At 43.3% G+C, this 17,882-nt stretch overlaps 1 protein-coding gene across 3 annotated transcripts in view; it reads left to right on the plus strand.

The window, feature by feature from the left end:
* The window catches only part of ZFHX3 (zinc finger homeobox 3), a 96,228-nt gene that overhangs the window by 29,211 nt on the left and 49,135 nt on the right, over positions 1–17,882 (plus strand). For 2 of the 3 annotated variants that reach the window (XM_073584421.1, XM_073584430.1), the window contains 2 exons: positions 11,454–14,194; positions 15,793–16,289. In XM_073584421.1, the coding sequence (XP_073440522.1) occupies positions 11,500–14,194; positions 15,793–16,289 (3,192 nt within the window). In that variant the 5' untranslated portion in view covers positions 11,454–11,499. The remainder of the gene's footprint in view (positions 1–11,453; positions 14,195–15,792; positions 16,290–17,882) is intronic. The other variant, XM_073584438.1, reaches the window with a different exon arrangement.

Raw genomic sequence — 17,882 nt, forward strand, 5'->3', positions numbered from 1 at the left:
TTGTGGCTGAGGCTGGTGTATTATCTCAGTGGTATTGATTACCTTTAACAGTTCCACTGTGGGCCATGTTTCACTAACCCCTTCAGCACACATCTTCACGTCACACCTTGTGTGACTCCTACAACCTGATAATGAACCGGCACGCGGGAGGCTTTGGCATCGTGAAAAGCGTTACATGTCTTATAAAGCCATGACGTCTACTGCTAATATATGAGAAGCTGCTTTTTTTTTAATCAATCTGCATGGGGTTTTGGTTGCTTGGCAGAACTACAAGCTTCAGTATTAATTCTCAGACCTGAGCTGGTTGCAGTGATGCTGTGTTGGCTATGATCTTTGGTACCCACCTATGCATTTTTGCTCAGAGGCAGTCATATCAGGTCTTACTGACCTCTCTGACGCTGCCATCCACATCACCTCCAGGAACATCAATGCAATCTAATGGACTTAAAAATACCGTGCAGAACTGCCAGCTTGCAGAGCTCTCCGAGGACTTCTGGTAAAAAGACTCAAGTGAGCACACAGGATCCACTCATACTCACCCACAGCTCCTCACCCTCCCTGTAGGAGAGAGAGGATGGGAAACCAGGTGCTTGAGTCTAATGGAATTTCCCATCACTTACTGCCCTGCTGATTTCTGATCAATGAAAATGAATTTGTTAGCTCATTGCAGCCTGGTCAGAATTCTGCTGCCTGCAAGCGTGTCAGTTCCGGTAAAACCTGCTTATCAGCAGCACGAGTGGATAAAATGAAATAAAGGAACAAGCTTGAAATTATCAGTGGCCATCAGTGCAGTTTAACCCTTCCAATCCTGACGAGTCCAGTCCGAGCAGCTTTCCTTATTGTGGACATTATCTCCTATTTATGTTAAATGATAAACTTGGTCCTGGCAGTCCAACAATGTTCCCATCTTATCACCATGGTGCACGTTTTGGCACATCTTGCTAGAAGATAAAAACTTTTCTCTTGTGCCAACCCTTAGCTGCTTTACTTCAGACCATTCATTTGTGCCTAATGGTGCATCTAGACATACCGATTTTGGCCAAGTCCATCTCAACAGGCACCGATTGACTATATTACAAGCCATTTGGGGCACATTTACTGGTCTGATTACATAGGCCGACCAAAAATGATAGGAACAGAATGCTCGCTGCTATGATCGTTCCGTTCTTCTGCATCATATTATCAGTAGCAAATCCTCTGTTTACGTGGCGCGATTTGTTTCGATAAGGCCAAATACAGACATCCGTGAAACTTGGTTCGTGTATATTTTTATGAGGCTGTTAGGTTCGAACAAGGACCCCGTTTTACAGACGTCTGAATGAGGCTCACTGGGATATTTTCAAGTTTGGAAGTTATCCGTTATACATTGGGGTCTGACCATTGGCCAAGCCGAAGAGCCCCATGTGAATGGAGTGGTGGTCAAACATGCTCACTGCCACTCCATCCATTCTTATGGAAGTGACGTAGACCAGCCGAGCGCAGCACTTGACTATTTCCGGTGGTTCCATAAAGGCTGCATGGAGCTGAAGTGCATATGATCGACCACCACTTCCTTCATATGTGGCTAGAGCCCAAATTCTTGGAGTTGGTATCGCACCCGAGCGATCGGGAAATTCTCACAGATCTAGAGAATAATGGATAACTTCCAAACTTGAGAATACAAGTGTTAGGAGTCAGATTTTTGTCACTGCACAGCGAGAATCCTGAGCCTTACTTCCAGCGGTCTCCCATTCCTCTCCAGCCGCAGAGGAGGTTGCTCAGCAAACTCGTCGGTCCAGGCGCTCTGCCCAGACCAGCTCTATGGGTTTGCTTGCTGCTGCCACCTCTGGCGCAGCTATGACAATACATGTTGCTCAGCAGCGAGATTCTCCAGGGACTAAGTCCCCATGTCGGGCCACTGAGCATGCCCGTGGAGTGATCTCCCATTGGAGATCGAAGGTCACGTGCTCAGGTCCTGCTCCTGTTCGGATTGGCCCATCCGAGAAGCCAGGAAGTTCCCGGACGCTCATGACTATAAAAGGTTTGCATGGCCGCTCGGCCATGCGCTAGGATAAGACTGTATTTACAGACTATGTTGAGTGAGTGATGTATGCACGTATGAATATCTCTGGTGAATGACTCATTAAGAAACCCCTACCCTTGGCACGCATGTGTTGTGCAGCCTAGCCTGTTAGCGCCCAGGCTTAGGCGTAGGTAGAACAGAGGTTGAGTCAGGCATCAGTCCTCACCAGGGACTCGGCACGCCACAGTGCACGTGCTCCATAGCCAGCGTCTATAGCGGCGTTCGCGGCAGCGACGCCACGCGTTCAGTGGGCCTAGAAGGACTCTAACCCCTGTGTCCTTGGGGTAGAGTTCGGTGGCCGTACACTGTACGCTCTTTTGGCCAGGCTCTGTGAGCTTAACAGGCTCCGGCATCTACGTTCAGCGGTTGTGCGGCTCTGTGCATTAACAGAGTTCGCCCCTGTTCACATTGGGTGACGTAACCCACGTGTGACTGGTTTCACACCGCTTAATTCTTCCGCCATTACTTAGCAGCAGTGTACCATCTCTGCACGGTGGACCCCGGGCTGCGAACGCACCTACTATTATTTTATAATTTGGTGTATTCCGCCAGCCCTAACAACAAGTTTATTAATATTTATAATGATGAATATCGGATGATCACTTGCATGTTTAGGTTGGCACATAATTGGGAACAAGCATTACTTGTAGAGTTTGGGCTCAAAACTTGACTCTGTGCTGCCATATCTCCCTTTTAAGATAATTTAATGTTATTACATTAATAAATGTATCAATAAAAATTGCACTAATATTTTAGTACTTCCTTCTTTTGCACTAATATTTTAGTACTTCCTTCTTTTGCACTAATATTTTAGTGCAAGGTACCAGTAAGCCAAAAAAGGGCACAAGAACCCAGTACATGCGCCCCACTAAGTTGCATCCATTGTTCTTCCTGTTCTTGGGTTTGATATATTCGGGTAGCATTTAGTATTCTGGTCGTCTGTATCAGCTTTGGGTCAGTTTGTAGCCTCATTGCTGAAGCTCGAAGCATTACTGATCTTGTTTTTGGGAAAGGAGGTGGATTAAATTCTTAAGGTCTTATGAAATACAAATACTGTAGACAAAGGAAGTCGAATCCTTTTCTTGCTTCAACTTGTGCTCTTATCTGTAGCTAAAGTGCACCTGTCATCTACTTAAGAAGAGGCAGATTTTTGGCCTAAGCCAATATTGGTGAGAAATAAGCCCTGCTATTGCTTGTTAGGGGAACTTATATAAGTTCCTTTCTTGGATTGTAACTTTTTCTAGGCGTCAAAACTCCCGTAGTAAATCTGATTGGTTGGTTATGCTGGAGCTGACTTTTTTTGTCCACAGTCGCAGCCAATATGCAGTTTTTTATGAGGATGCATGTGATGTATTAATATCATCCTCCTATGCTGACTAATCCATTGGCATATTTCCCCTATTAGCTTATTATTTCCTGCTGCAGGATATTTTTGGGGGCTCCGGTCAAGTACTAACTGGATGTCTGATTCTAGATCTGCACGTTATTTTTTCTGCAATTAAGCAGATTCACATGTACTTAAAGGAACTGAAGGCCGGACTCTGGTGTTGAGTGGTGTATCTAATCTGTCAAGTAGGTCGTCCTTTAAAGCGTCCCTTATAAGCAAAACAAGGTACGCTTCCATATATATGCGCACACAAAAGGAAAATGGTTTGGAGGAAAAAAAAACGTGACGTGTGTTCTCTCCTATACATTGCCTAAGGGCCTGCCTGTCCAGGATGTTTTGCTTTAATATCTCGAAAAATGCCAAAAAATTATATCCTCAATATTTGCAACTAACTATAAGAGTTTTGTTGCTATTGTAGTTGTGCTCAAAAGTTTGCATACCCCGGCAGAATTTTTGCTTTCTGGGCCTTTTTTCAGAGAATATGAATGATAACAACAAAACTTTTTTCTCCACTCATGGTTAGTGGTTGGGTGAAGGCATTTATTATCAAACTACTGTGTTTTCTCTCTTCAAATCCTAATGACAGCCCAAAACATACAAATGATCCTGATCAAAAGTTCACATACCCCATTTCTTAACACCGTGTATTGCCCCCTCTAACATCAATGAAAGCTTGAAGTATTTTGTGGTAGTTGTGGATGAGGTTCTTTATTTTCACAGATGGTGAAGCTGCCCACTCTTCTTGGCAAATAGTTTCCAGTTCCTGTAAATTCCTGGGCTGTCTAGCATGAAGTGCACGCTTGAGATCTCCCCAGAGTGGCTCAATGATATTGAGGTCAGGAGACAGAGATGGCCACTCCAGAGCCTTCACTTTGTTCTGCTGTAACCAATGACACGTTGACTTGGCCTTGTGTTTTGGATTGTTATCATGTTGGAACGTCCAAGTACGTCCCATGTGCAGCTTCCGTGCTGATGATTGGAAATTTGCCTCCAGTATTTGCTGATAATGTGCTGCATTCATCTTTTCTTCAACTTTTACCAAGTTTCCTGTGCCTTTGCAGCTCACACATCCCCAAAACATCAATGATCCACCTCCGTGCTTTACAGTAAGAATGGTGTACCTATCATCATAGGCCTTGTTGACCTCTCTCCAAATGTAACACTTTTGGTTGTGGCTAAAAAGTTCAATTTTGATCTGATCACTCCAAATTACCTTGTTCCAGAAGTTTTGAGGCTCGTCTCTGTGCTGTTTTGCATATTGTAGGAGAGATACTTGTGGCATTTGCACGGTAATAGCTTTCTTCTGGCAACTCAACCATGCAATCCATTTTTCTTAGTGTCTCCTTATTGTGCATCTTGAAACAGCCACATCGCTAGTTTTCAGAGTCCAGTATTCCAGCTGATGTTATTTGTGGGTTTTTCTTTGCACCTCAAACAATTTTCCTGGCAGTTGTGGATGACATTTTTGTTGGTCTACCTGACCGTGGTTTTGTTTTTACAGAGCCCTTGATTTTCCATTTGTTAATCACAGTTTGAACACTGGAATTATTCCTTGGATATCTTTTTGTTTCCCTTTCCTGTTTTATACAGTTCAGCTATCCTTTCCCGTAGATGCGTTGACAATTCTTTTGCATTCCCCATGACTCACAATCCAGAAACGTCAGTGGCTGGATGAAAGATGCAAGAGTCTGTCTGGATCCCAGAAACTCAACTTTTATGCACACACAATGATTACAAGCAAACAGATCACAGGTGAAGATGTCACCTTTAGTAGCCATTCAAACCCATTTGTGTCAACTTCTGTACATGTTATCAGGCCAGAATCACCAGGGTATGTGAACCTTTGATCAGGGTCATTTGGATGTTTTGAGTTGTCCTTATGATTTAAAAAAGAGAAAACACAGTAGTCTGACAATAAATGGCTTCACCCAACCACTAACCATGAGTGGAGAAAAAGCTTTGGTGTTATTATTCATATTCTCTGAAAAAAGGCCAAGAAAGCAAAAATTCTGCTGGGGTATGTAAACTTTTGAACACAACTGTATTTGCATTAATTTTAGGTTTGGTAAAGCTTCCTGAAGTCAGTCAAATAGACTTAACAAGTCTTAAAAAGTGTGTATCATCAGAAAATTACCTTTTTTTGTATTAAAAAAAAATATATATATAATTTTTTTTTTTTTTTTTTGCCATATCTCTATCTGTATTAAAAAGAATTAGAAATCTAGTCATTTTCACACCAGCCACTGGGGTCATTTTAGACCGGGAAACAACACATGTACATTAACTACAATGAACAGCCTCTGTACCTATCTTTTGTACTGAAGCATCTAATGAGTGGCTGCGAAAGTCATTAAAGTGAATTAGGGTCAGCTGTGACATTGCCTATTGTGATTGGTGGATCCTGTGTTATCAGCTGAGGTGTTACCTGTCATTGTTATGCTGCCTCTGATGATAAGAATACTACTGAAAACACCTCCTGAAATGACAGGAAATATGAGTCTAAAACAGCTCCAGCGGTCACTGTGAAAATAGCAAGATTACTAATTTAGATTTTTTTTTTTTAATGTGTATCATGATATGAACCGGACCTCTAAAGCGATTCGTGTGAATGGAGCGATTATAAATAATGCACACTTCTGCTTTGACCACTGGGACCCCTTCGATCCTGAGAGCTGGGACTCTGAAGAGTGGTTGATCATGGGCTCCTTTGCACCATTCATTCTCAATGGGACTGCCAGAGATAGCTAGGCACAGTGTTAAGAGTGAATGAAGTGGCAGTGGGCATGATTGACCACTCTTCAGAGCCCGGCATCAGTGGGGTCCCAGCAGTGAGAGCAGAAGTGTGCATTATGAACCACTTTTCAGGTCCCCGGTTCTCTGGATCAGTGGGATCCCAGTGGTCGGAGCAGATATGCACAATTGACCAGTTTTCAGAGCCTCAATTCTAAGGATTTGTTGGGGTTCCAGCGATCGGCCCCCTAAGTGATCAGGAAGTAAATTCCTATCCATGGGATAAGGGGATAACTTCCAAATTTGGTACAACCCCTTTTAAGGGTATTTCCATGTAGGCCTTGCAGTCAATAAGTCAAGGTTCGAACTCCGCTAGTTTTCCAAGACTCTGGCTCCATCTCCTACTCCTTATAAATGGCCAAAATGTAGTTACAGTAAATGCTATTAACAGACCTTGTTAACTGAGGGCCATAAAGTTGGCTAGTATAAGGAACGGGAGGGAAGACAGGAGTCGATGAGTTTCTATCTGCACGAGAACACTCTGATTATCATTAAGTGTTTTGGGTTTTTTTCCCATCATAAATAGAACGTAAAATATATTTTCTTTACTTGTCCAAATGTTTATGAAAGTTATTAGATGGATGATAAAATATTAAAAGCTGGTGTCGGAGACTGTATATTCCACCGATTCAGACTCCACCTAAAATGAGCCATGAACCTGACCGCCCAGTCTTTCACGGCTGAGGCAGGAATATCTCTGTCCAGGCGTCGATTACGGGAGGTTGAGCCGAGAGCGATTGAACTGCGCTGTTTGCATCTCTCCCATTAAATTTTCCATTTTCTTGGCTGTTTCCATAGTGCCCGCTCCTATGGTCAAAGCTGGATGGAGTAATTACTATGTCATCCATGCTGAGAGGGGATGAACTCTTTAACTTTGTTCATGGGTTTCTACACTATTTGCTAAAATTGTATGGAAGAAAATAAGTATCTTTCTTTTCCATGGCACACAAATGGAACTGTACAATTGCATACGTTCGGGAAAACTTTAGCCATGCCAGCCAAATCGTCTGATTTCAGCTGGAAGAGCGACCAACTAATGTGTTTGAGGAACTCTTGACTTGGCTGACTAGTGGGGGAAAGAAGGATTTCTCTCTTGAATTTAAACATTGCCATCCCTTTCGTTTTCAGGGGCTATAAGTCCATACATTTCTGGAAGTGAGTTACTCCATTGTCCACCTTTCATATCTAAAGCCGCAATACACATTAATCGTCTGCAGAGGAATGATTCGGCTGATCATTGGGTCGGTAGCCATCTTGGCCGGCTATCCCATACACAGGAACGTTCATTCTGCCGAACGCCTCTGTGTTCTCTATAAGAGAGGCGCAGCTTATCTCTAGAGAACAGAAGGATCGGCAGCAGACATCCGACATGACTTCTCCCCTCCCCCCTTTCCGCCCAGCAATCAGTGGTCCGAAGCCCCCATACACATTGTCTTCCAAACCCGCCGATATCGTCATTGGTCTAATGTGGTATGGGCTGCTTTAGTCTAGTTTCAGTCAGGAGATTGTATCCATAACCGTATTATAGACCAGATACCAATAACCCAATTTTCGACCACCAAAGGACCCTTTAGTGATTGGTTCGCCATATCCGCTGGGGCCAATGTTTCTTCTAAGAACTTATCTGTGATCATCTTCCTCTTCATGTGATTGCTTAGTTTGGTTCTGATTTATGCAATTTTGAAAAAGCTGATCTGTATTTATATGACTTAAAAATCCCAGCTATTAATTCCACCTCCATATGTGCAAGGAACAACACTCACATGGGCTTGATGAGTTGGAAATGGAAAGGTTTATATGTCTATGGTCCGGGATTCTGTAGTAAATACAAATTTAGATTGATGGAATATTGCGATTATAAACATCCCAAAGGTTATCAGGTTTGTCGACCTGTCCTTTTAAGTCGATGGCTAAGAGGTCAAGGTGCCCTTTTCAAATTGGCCAATGCAGGGACCACCGACTGAGGTCCATAAGGTCTTTCGTCTTATATTTGCATGCGAGACCTCCAAGGTTCTAGATAAACTCTACAAATGAAGAATCAATAGGATTGTGAAAAGGCTGCGATCTGGCCAGGGACTAAATCAATAACCGGATTTATCTGTCACATCAGAACAACGGAGCACCTGGCAGAGAGTCTTCCAGACTTTTCCTCTCTAGTTTAGCAAGGCTCCGGGGTGGAAGACTGAGTAAAACAGCTTGCCAACGCAGACGGGGTTCTGCCCCGTTCAGCTGTGTCTGCGTGAAACAGGCTGGCACGGGCTTCTGCTGGTGATCCCCAGGCTGTAACCGAGCCGCCAGCAGTCTTGTTTGGTATGGTAGTTCCTTTAGCTTCCTGCTGTTAGAAAAGCTGTTTATGCTAATGAGCCTATTAAGATTTGAAGGCCTTTGCCATTCTCGGTGTCTGTGTATGTGTGTGTGCTGTGCCCCATTAATGAGCATGCACAGGGCAACTCTTGTTTGTATTGTCATGGTGCCAATTCCGGCACCCTTTGCCAGAGCAACAGGAAAAGAGACATCTGTTGATGGCAGCCTCTCACCTCATGTCTTTTCCTGCTGGGAGAAAAAAAACACACAGTAAGGGCTAAGAAACTGTGTAGGAAATACTCGTAACTCCTACCAACATGTTGCCACTGTGCGATGTGTGCACTTGCTGGAGAAGTGCATCAAAGAAACCAGTCTGGAACTTGCTTGTTCTCAACTTTGCAAACTCAGAATCCAGGAGGTGCAAATGTACCATAAAAATATATATTATTTAAACTTTAAAGCCGATTTTAAATTTCTCCAATATGTAAATCTCTTAAGGACAGTATTCTGGCTGCCCATGGGGCAGTATATGAAGAAAAGGTAAAACTCTTAAGTAATCTGTTTCCTGTAACCCCTGATGTCCTGGTATCTTCTAAATGGTTATATCTGATCTTCTTCCAGTGGTTGCTCAGTTAGGGTATATTTGATGTTCTTCTTCCAGTGGTTACTTAGTTTGGTTATGTTTGGTCTTCTTTGTCTTCCAGTTTTTACGTAGTTTGGTATTCTTCCTCTTCCATTGGTTACATAGTTTTGTTTGATCTCCTTCCTTTTCCGCTGGTTACCTAGTTGGGTTATGTTTGATCTTCCTATTCCAGTGGTTATTTAGTTTGGTTATGTCTGCTCTTCTTTTTCTTCCAGTGGTTACTTAGTTTTTGTTAAGTTTGATCTTCCTATTACAGTGGTTATTTGGTTTGGTTGCGTTTGGGCTGTTTAATTTTTCTTTTACAACCATCTGAAACCAAAAAATAAAAAAGACTGAAGAACTGGCAGTTTCCTTGTACAGTTCCTTCAAATTTTGACAAGGAATAGTCACATCTGTATATTTGTTAGGAAGATATGATATGTTTGGATTTACAGCCTGCGCATCTTGATCCACTTGTATATTTTCCTGCATCTTTTATAGTCTTTTTCCTTTTTGTGACATTTTTCTATTCTTTACGGGCCTTTTTTTTTTCCCTTTTTTTTTGGTGTGTTGCCAACCTGCCTCTTGTGAGCAAACTGCCTAATTAACACTGTTCTAATTAACAATTTCAGATTACACCATGCCACTGTTAAGATTAATCCTGAGGATGTTAGGGTGGCGCGGTCCCACCTCCTCCTTGTGCATTTGTTTAGCGCTATTGTGTTTCTTTTTTTTCCCGTAAAATTGTTTCCTGCCCAGCATTGGCACGCTGCCACGAGTGGTACACATGTGTTCAGTCGGGGAATATTTATATAAATGAGAACGGATCAGAAGTCATCTCGTGCCTTTATTACCATGTAATGATTATTTGACAGTCGGCACTTTCATTACGGCACAAGTTTCCAACCTGTTGACAGCACCATTTGGACTGTTGATTCGTGGTCAAGTTTAGATGTGACATGAACCTTTTTATTTTTTTCTTTTGCTAACAGACTTGAGTTGTCTTTGACTGTTATTGTTGGCTATTTTTTATACTTGTGCTTTGGAAATGTGGGTTGTGTTTTATTTTTTTTATTTTTTTTGCTGTGTCAGTTTTTCAGCCACTAGAAGAGGGTTTCTTGCTGGCTTTAAGGAAAACACACAGCCGAGGAACACGCTGCCTTCAATGTCCGCATTCTGATTGGAGGTCATTGATTTTACGGGAAAACATGTTTTATAGACAGAGTGCTGATCGACCAGGGGAGTTTGACTTCTGCTTCCTTAAGTGAGAGCTGCCTCTCTCCTATTGACTGACAATCAGAGCAAGAGATGAAAGCTAAGAGATGTGGAAAAAGGGAGCAGTAAAAAGAGACTGGCAGATGGCTCTATAAGGCATATTCGCAAGCATTGCCGAACATGGGTAATACAGAACGGCGTGTCCTTGTGTTCGGCCACAAATTTCTGAAAATGGAACACACAGGAGATAATGGTGTGTCCCGAATGGCTTCTCGTTCTCCGTCATCTAGATCTTCCTCTCGTCTCGTCCTAAATATGTTGCGTTCAAGTGGAACATTTTGGTTCTGGAGAGCGATTAGTCTACTCTCAGGTTCACTTATTGATGAACCTGGACTTAATTTTAGACCTTTCTTCTCTCCTTGACCAAGGGAGCACAACGGGTTTTGCATCGATAAACAAGTCCCAAGTGCCCAGTCAAAGTGTTTCTCTCCTCTCGCTGCCTCCCCTTCCCACAGCTTCCTGGAACTTACCAAGCTTTTATGTCATTGATTTTGCAATTAGCCTGTTAACCCTCTCGCCCCTTCTAGGCTTGCCAGTTCTACTGGACTGAGCTGTCAGTCACTCAAGCCAAGACCAAATGGCTAACATTGCGGGGAAATTGCATGTGAATGTGGCATTTGAGACAATTCCATAGTCGTGATCATGATCATTTTTTAACTTTTTTTTTTTTTGTATAAATTTGACTTTTTGATCCTTCGTAGCAAGCTACCATCCTGAATGTTGTATCACTTACACTCTTATCCTAGACTTACATGTTATGCTTTTGATATTAGTAATAGAGTAAAACCTTTCCAAAACTTCTCTTTGCGACGTCCACCCCTTATTCAGAAAAGATTTCTTGTGACCGTACTACTTTATCTGTGCAAAAGAAGATCACCCCTCTACAAGAAGAAGACCACCGGTCAATGCAATTTTGGGTGGTTTTCTCAAAGAGGTTGCATTTTACTTAATTGGTTGCTGTATTGAAAATGTCATTAATTCATCCTGGTCTAATTTTTTTTCTTTTCTTGCAGATCCAAGCCGTATTGGGTGCAATGAACTCTACGCGCAGAGCTCGCCATGGAAGGCTGTGACACTTCTGTCATCGCTGGGAAGGACAATGGATGCAGCGCTTCTCAAAACCAAAAATGGACTGAACTCAACAGCGCCCTCCACCTTGACCAATCTGGCAGCATTGAGCAGCCCAACATGGAAAGCCGTGGGTCTCTGGAAAGTCTGAGTGGCTCATTCAATGAATGCGTCCCTGAAAGCACTAACCCATCCGGTGCCATCTCGCAGTCTCCCAGCAGATCAGTCTGTTGCAACGAATGTTCGTGCTCCTTTCCTAGTTTACAGGACTATATGGAGCACCGCTGCCCTGGTACTCGGCCATCTCTGAAGGAGGACAGTGAAAGCGATGTTAGCGAGGAAGGGGAGGAGGAGAGTGACGTTGAGAATTTAGCAGGTGAAATAGTGTATCAACCTGACGGCTCTGCTTATATAGTGGAAAGTGTCAGCCAGCTGATCCAAAGCGGTGAAGCCTGCGACAGTACCCCAAGCGAGGCTCTTCTTTCTCTCTACAAAAATTCCTTGCCTAATGCAACAGGGAAATCTGAGGAGACATCCTCGGTGGGCCCTTCTTACCCCCAAATTATTAACACTTTCCACATAGCCTCGTCTTTCAGGAAGTGGTTTGAGAATTCTGACAAATCTTTCCTGGATACCTCAACCCTTGCGGGTGTAAGCCCCGTCCTGCACAGCTTCCGTGTTTTTGACGTGCGCCACAAAAGCAACAAGGATTACCTAAACAGTGACGGTTCTGCCAAAAGCTCATGTGTATCCAAAGATGTACCCAACAATGTAGATCTGTCCAAATATGATGGCTTTGTACTGTATGGTAAGAGGAAACCAATTCTAATGTGTTTTTTGTGCAAACTTTCCTTTGGCTACGTGCGGTCGTTTGTGACCCATGCTGTGCATGACCATAGAATGACTCTAAGTGAGGACGAGCGCAAGATTCTTAGTAACAAGAACATTTCTGCCATCATTCAAGGGATTGGAAAAGATAAGGAACCTCTTGTTAGTTTTCTGGAACCAAAAAACAAAAGTTTTCAGCATCCCTTAGTTTCTTCTGCCAACACTACTGGACCTGGTAATAGTTTTTATGGAAAATTTAGTGGCATTCGCATGGATGGCGATGAAGCCTTGCAGGCTAGCCTAGCACTTCTAAAAGAGAATGACACTACTTCCAGTGGGGCAGAGCAGGCACAGCCCAATGTTGTGTCTCAAAATACCCTGCTTAATCTTGGAGGGTTGACAAACTCCTCTTTTAACACCACCATAAACCCCGCCTCTTTAAGTTCCTCAGGCTCTTGTACAACCAAACCTTCCTCTAGTAAGGAACCCGAAATGTCGGAGCTTGAGAAGCACTCGATGGGAGTACAAGAGGACTTATCGGAAAGGATGGAAGTGGATGAGGAGGAGGACGAGTTGGAAGAAGAAGAGATGGAGGAGGAAGGTGATGAGGAAGGGGAGGATTGCAAAGCACTGTTTCCACATGGGCTTGAGGATGACTTTGTGGACAGGCCTCAGGACGAGTCTGGGGTGTTTGCCGAGAGCAGCGGCAAAAAGGACCTGGCTCTCACAAACCAAAGTATTTCTAACTCTAATTTAATGCCTAATGTGACCCAGCCTATGGCAAGGGGCACACCTTCTACATGTTCTTCTTCCTTCGTTGTCTTTGATGGTGCAAACAGGAGGAACCATTTAAGCTTTAACAGTGGTGGCGTTGATGCCAGTATGGTGGGGGGAGGGAGGAAATTGGACTTTGTTGATGAAAGTGCCAATCGGGACAATGCCACAGCACCTGAACCAAATGAAAGTGCAGAGGGAGAGGATGGAAGCTTTGCCACCCACCACCAGCATGCCGATAACCCCTGTGAGCTTGGCGTAGGGGATTGCCCTTCTGGGAGTGGTGTGGAGTGTCCAAAGTGTGACACTGTGCTGGGCTCTTCACGCTCGCTTGGTGGACACATGACCATGATGCACTCTCGTAACTCATGTAAGACTCTTAAGTGTCCAAAGTGTAACTGGCATTACAAATACCAGCAGACGCTGGAAGCACACATGAAAGAAAAGCACCCTGAGCCGGGTGGTTCTTGCGTCTACTGCAAATCTGGGCAGCCTCATCCCCGTCTTGCCCGGGGAGAGAGCTATACCTGTGGTTACAAGCCTTTCCGCTGTGAGGTCTGTAACTACTCCACCACTACCAAAGGCAATCTCAGTATTCATATGCAGTCGGACAAGCATCTAAACAACATGCAGAACCTACAGAACGGAGGGAGCGACCAAGTTTTCAGCCACACTGCCGGGGTTGCGGTTGCTGCTGCCAGTGCAGCGGCGGCTGCTGCTGCTTCCAACATTAGTAACTCTTGCGGGGCCCCTTCACCTACCAAACCAAAAACCAAACCCACCTGGCGTTGTGAAGTGTGCGATTACGAAACCAATGTCGCTAGGAACCTGCGCATCCATATGACCAGTGAGAAGCACATGCACAACATGATGCTGCTTCAGCAAAACATGACCCAAATTCAACACAACAGGCACTTAGGCATCAGCAGCCTACCCTCTCCCGCCGAAGCCGATCTCTATCATTTCTACCTAGCACAAAACATGAATCTGAAGATGGACAGCCCAGCGAATGAGTCACAGTATATAATGGGTGGGTTCCAGCTAGATCCTACCAGTCCTATGCCAGGGATGGCTCCCACCGTAGGTAAGAAGTGATGATTTGATTTGCACATGGCTGTAATGATCTTGCATGCTTCATGGTCAACTTGTGATAGAAAATATTGCACAGTTTTTGGATGGGTTTGCATGCAAAATAAAAAAATAAAGTTTGCATTTTCTGTATAGTACAAGTTTCATCAACCACCTCGGGCTTCTGAATTGTCAAGTGTAGACCAAGTACTATAACTTTGACGACTAAAGTTAACCAGCTGCCCTAAGCATGTGTCTGGTTTGGCCATGCGATAAACACAGGCCAACCTCGATGGATGTGTACGCTGCTGTGAGAGTGGGTCCTGGACTCCATTTGACATGGCGTTCACTTTTATGTTGAAAATCTGATTTTATCTACACCTTTCTGTTTATTTTGCACGTCAGACATATTCTTGAGATTCCATAGAGCTTTAACTGTGATTGCACATTAGTAGTCTGGGAATGATAATGTACGGTAGTCACAGTCGAGAATTGAGCTCTGGGGCTTTGTACACCATTGTTCCCCCTTGTTGAACCTCGCTGAGATGCTTATTAGCCACAGATGGTAACAACTCGCTTATGAACTTCAGAAAAGATCTTTGTGGTTTCATATGTACTGAAATTATTAAGTAACACTGGGGAAATTTTGGTTTTAGGCCATGAAGATGCAGATGACCAGAGCCAGCCAATATTGGAAGTATTAGACATTATGAATAAATGTGAATTGACGCATTAAAGTCGAATTCACATGTCCATGAAACACTGTCTGTGTACAGACTAGATGATGGTTTCCTGACCCAAACTTGACAGTCTCATATAAGTCTAGGAGGCTGTCAAATTTAGGTCAGGAGACCCACAACCGGTTCGTACATCGCAGTCCGTACTTGGATGTTAATTCATGGATGTTTGAATGAGGCCTACAACAGATGAAGTTGATAACCTGGATTATATGGCAATGGCTTGTGTCAAGGCAGCAAGTTCATGAGATTGTTGTGTTGAAATCAAGAAAAATGGGCAAGTGTAAGGATAAGAGCAACTTTGACAAAGCCCAACTTGTGATGGCTGGACAACTGGGTCAGAGCATTTTAAAAAAAGGCATGTCTGCAGTGGCTCAATGAAGGTCAAATGGTGAACTGGTGACAGATGGGCAAGTAAGACCGAATTCAGACATCTGTGAAACACATTCTTTTGTACGGACCACAATTTACGGTGTGGCCGAAGATCTACCAACCCCAGTTTGAGGCTGTCAAGTTCAGGTCAGAAGACTCATGGCAGGTCCAAGCTTTGCAATTCCTACTTGGACTGTTTTTCATGGATGTCTGATGGAGGCCAAAGACTTATTGATTAGATTGTGGAATAAAAGGCTAGCTCATCCTGATCCCAACCGAGCTACCATGCACCAAATGTTGGATCTCTACAGAGGTCTTGTGGACTTTATTGCTTGGCGGGTCAGAGCTGTGTTGACACTTCTTGAGGGACTTGCACTCTATTAGTTGTAATGTTTTAGCTTATGTGAGATCTAGGGATACATAGATACTGGAAAGTAATTTTTGTTTTGGATTTTTTTATTCAGTTTTCAGCTATGACAATTTCTTATTTTTGTTCTCTTGGAAGTAGGAGGAGAAATCCCATTGGACATGCGGTTGGGAGGTGGACAACTGGTGTCAGAGGAACTCATGAACCTGGGAGAGAGTTTCACACAAACCAACGACCCTTCCCTGAAACTTTTCCAGTGTGCAGTGTGTAACCGCTTCACTACGGATAACTTGGACATGCTTGGCCTCCATATGGGAGCGGAGCGCAACCTGCCTGAAGAAGAATGGAAGTCGGTGGTGGGAGATTGTTACCAGTGTAATTTATGTCGATATAACACTCAGCTGAAGGCCAACTTTCAGCTGCATTGTAAAACTGACAAGCACGTTCAGAAGTACCAGCTTGTGGCTCATATCAAAGAAGGGGGCAAAGCCAACGAGTGGAGGTTGAAATGTGTTGCCATTGGGAACCCAGTGCATCTCAAGTGCAACGCCTGCGACTATTACACCAACAGCCTGGACAAGCTCCGTCTGCACACTGTGAACACCAGACACGAGGCCAGCCTCAAGCTGTACAAGGTAAAATACCGACGTAAACGCAATAACCGAATCACGCGCACACGATTGTTAGTCCTTTGCTCTACTCGGGCAATGACCATGGTGACTCATGATAGTGCAAAGATATTTTATGTGCTCTGATTGGTAGTTTTTGGTAATAGACGGCAGCATTCAGTATTTGGATGTCATCATTTTGGTTTATAACTGAGTCCAAATGGGTCCTGTGTTAGAGGTGTAATTGTTTATTCCGACTTGACCTGACTCGATCAGTTGTGATCAGCCAATAAATCAGGAAAACTAGTGTCTGTTTTTGCAAAATGCACATGCTTCAATCATCGTTCATCCATTTACTATTTAGTACAACATGGGCAAACTAGCAGCAAAATATATTTAAAAAGTAAAACACCTTTTCAAAATTGCATTGAAAAGTGGTCCACACCACACAAGAACACATTGACCACATAAGTCCTGAGTGTAAAAATATATATACTTTATTATTTTTTTTTTTATATACTAGTATATAATTGAAAATCTGGCATACGTTCCCGCTCTGCTTCATTTTATCGCTACGGATGTCAATGTATAGAAGAAGCGGGACGCCGGATAGTAAACGGTGAAATTCGCACCGCCATCACATATTGACACGGTCCTATCAGTTACACTACAGATATTTTTTGCAGCTTGTACATGAGAATTTTTTTCATAAAACTTAAATCGCAGTGGAAATCTCTGGTTTTTCACCCTGGAAACTTTTTTTAAAGAGGTTTATAAAAAAATAAAAAAAAATAAAAAAAATATATATATATATATATATATATATATATATATATATATATATATATATATATATATATATATATATGTGTGTGTGTGTGTATATATATATATATATATATATATAACCTCATTTTTATATATTGTTATTTCTGCCACCTCATTGTCCCATCACGTCTCTTTTTCTGGCCGGGCTCTAGCTCTCTAACAGCTCAGTGCTGTAAGAATAAAGACAGTGAAAATCCCGTAAATAGCCTTTTGCTCACCCCATAGAATTCCTCCAGACGTTTTTATTGATTTTTCACTGGACTTAAAGCCTTACCCTCCTCTCTAATCATTCCATAATGGCTTTAGTATGAACGGTCAGGTACAGTTCCCCATAAATCTCGTCTGGCTTCCTCCACCTACCTTCAATCCACACTCTGCAAACTAACCTCTCCCCCATCTCCCCTACACTCTTCTTAATGGGAATGTCACAGCGCAGCGTCTCCCCATCTCCCCCGACTCTTTGACCACACTCCTGCGAGGGAGAGTAGGCCATGGACGAGAGTGGTCCTCAGACCAAGAGTTCACATCTGAGGTGGATTGAGATTGATTGCATGTTATGTTTCCTCTTGCAAATGTAATCCATTAGGCTGGCACATCTATAATCAGGTTAGAGCAGAGTTAACTGCATGTAATCAACTTCTACACTGTCAGATACCGAAAATCCCTCCAGATGCCAGAATAGTGTGCAAAACAAGACCGTGTGCATCCAGGAGTGCAAGTCTCTCAGTGGGGGCATGAGTCCGAGGGGCCACGTCTGGAAAGACAATTTAGAGCTTGAAAAAGAGGCAGCAA

The sequence above is a fragment of the Dendrobates tinctorius genome, unplaced genomic scaffold, assembly GCF_039654945.1.
Source record: "Dendrobates tinctorius isolate UK_male_01 unplaced genomic scaffold, ASM3965494v1 ptg000009l, whole genome shotgun sequence".
Taxonomy (NCBI): Eukaryota; Metazoa; Chordata; class Amphibia; order Anura; family Dendrobatidae; genus Dendrobates; species Dendrobates tinctorius.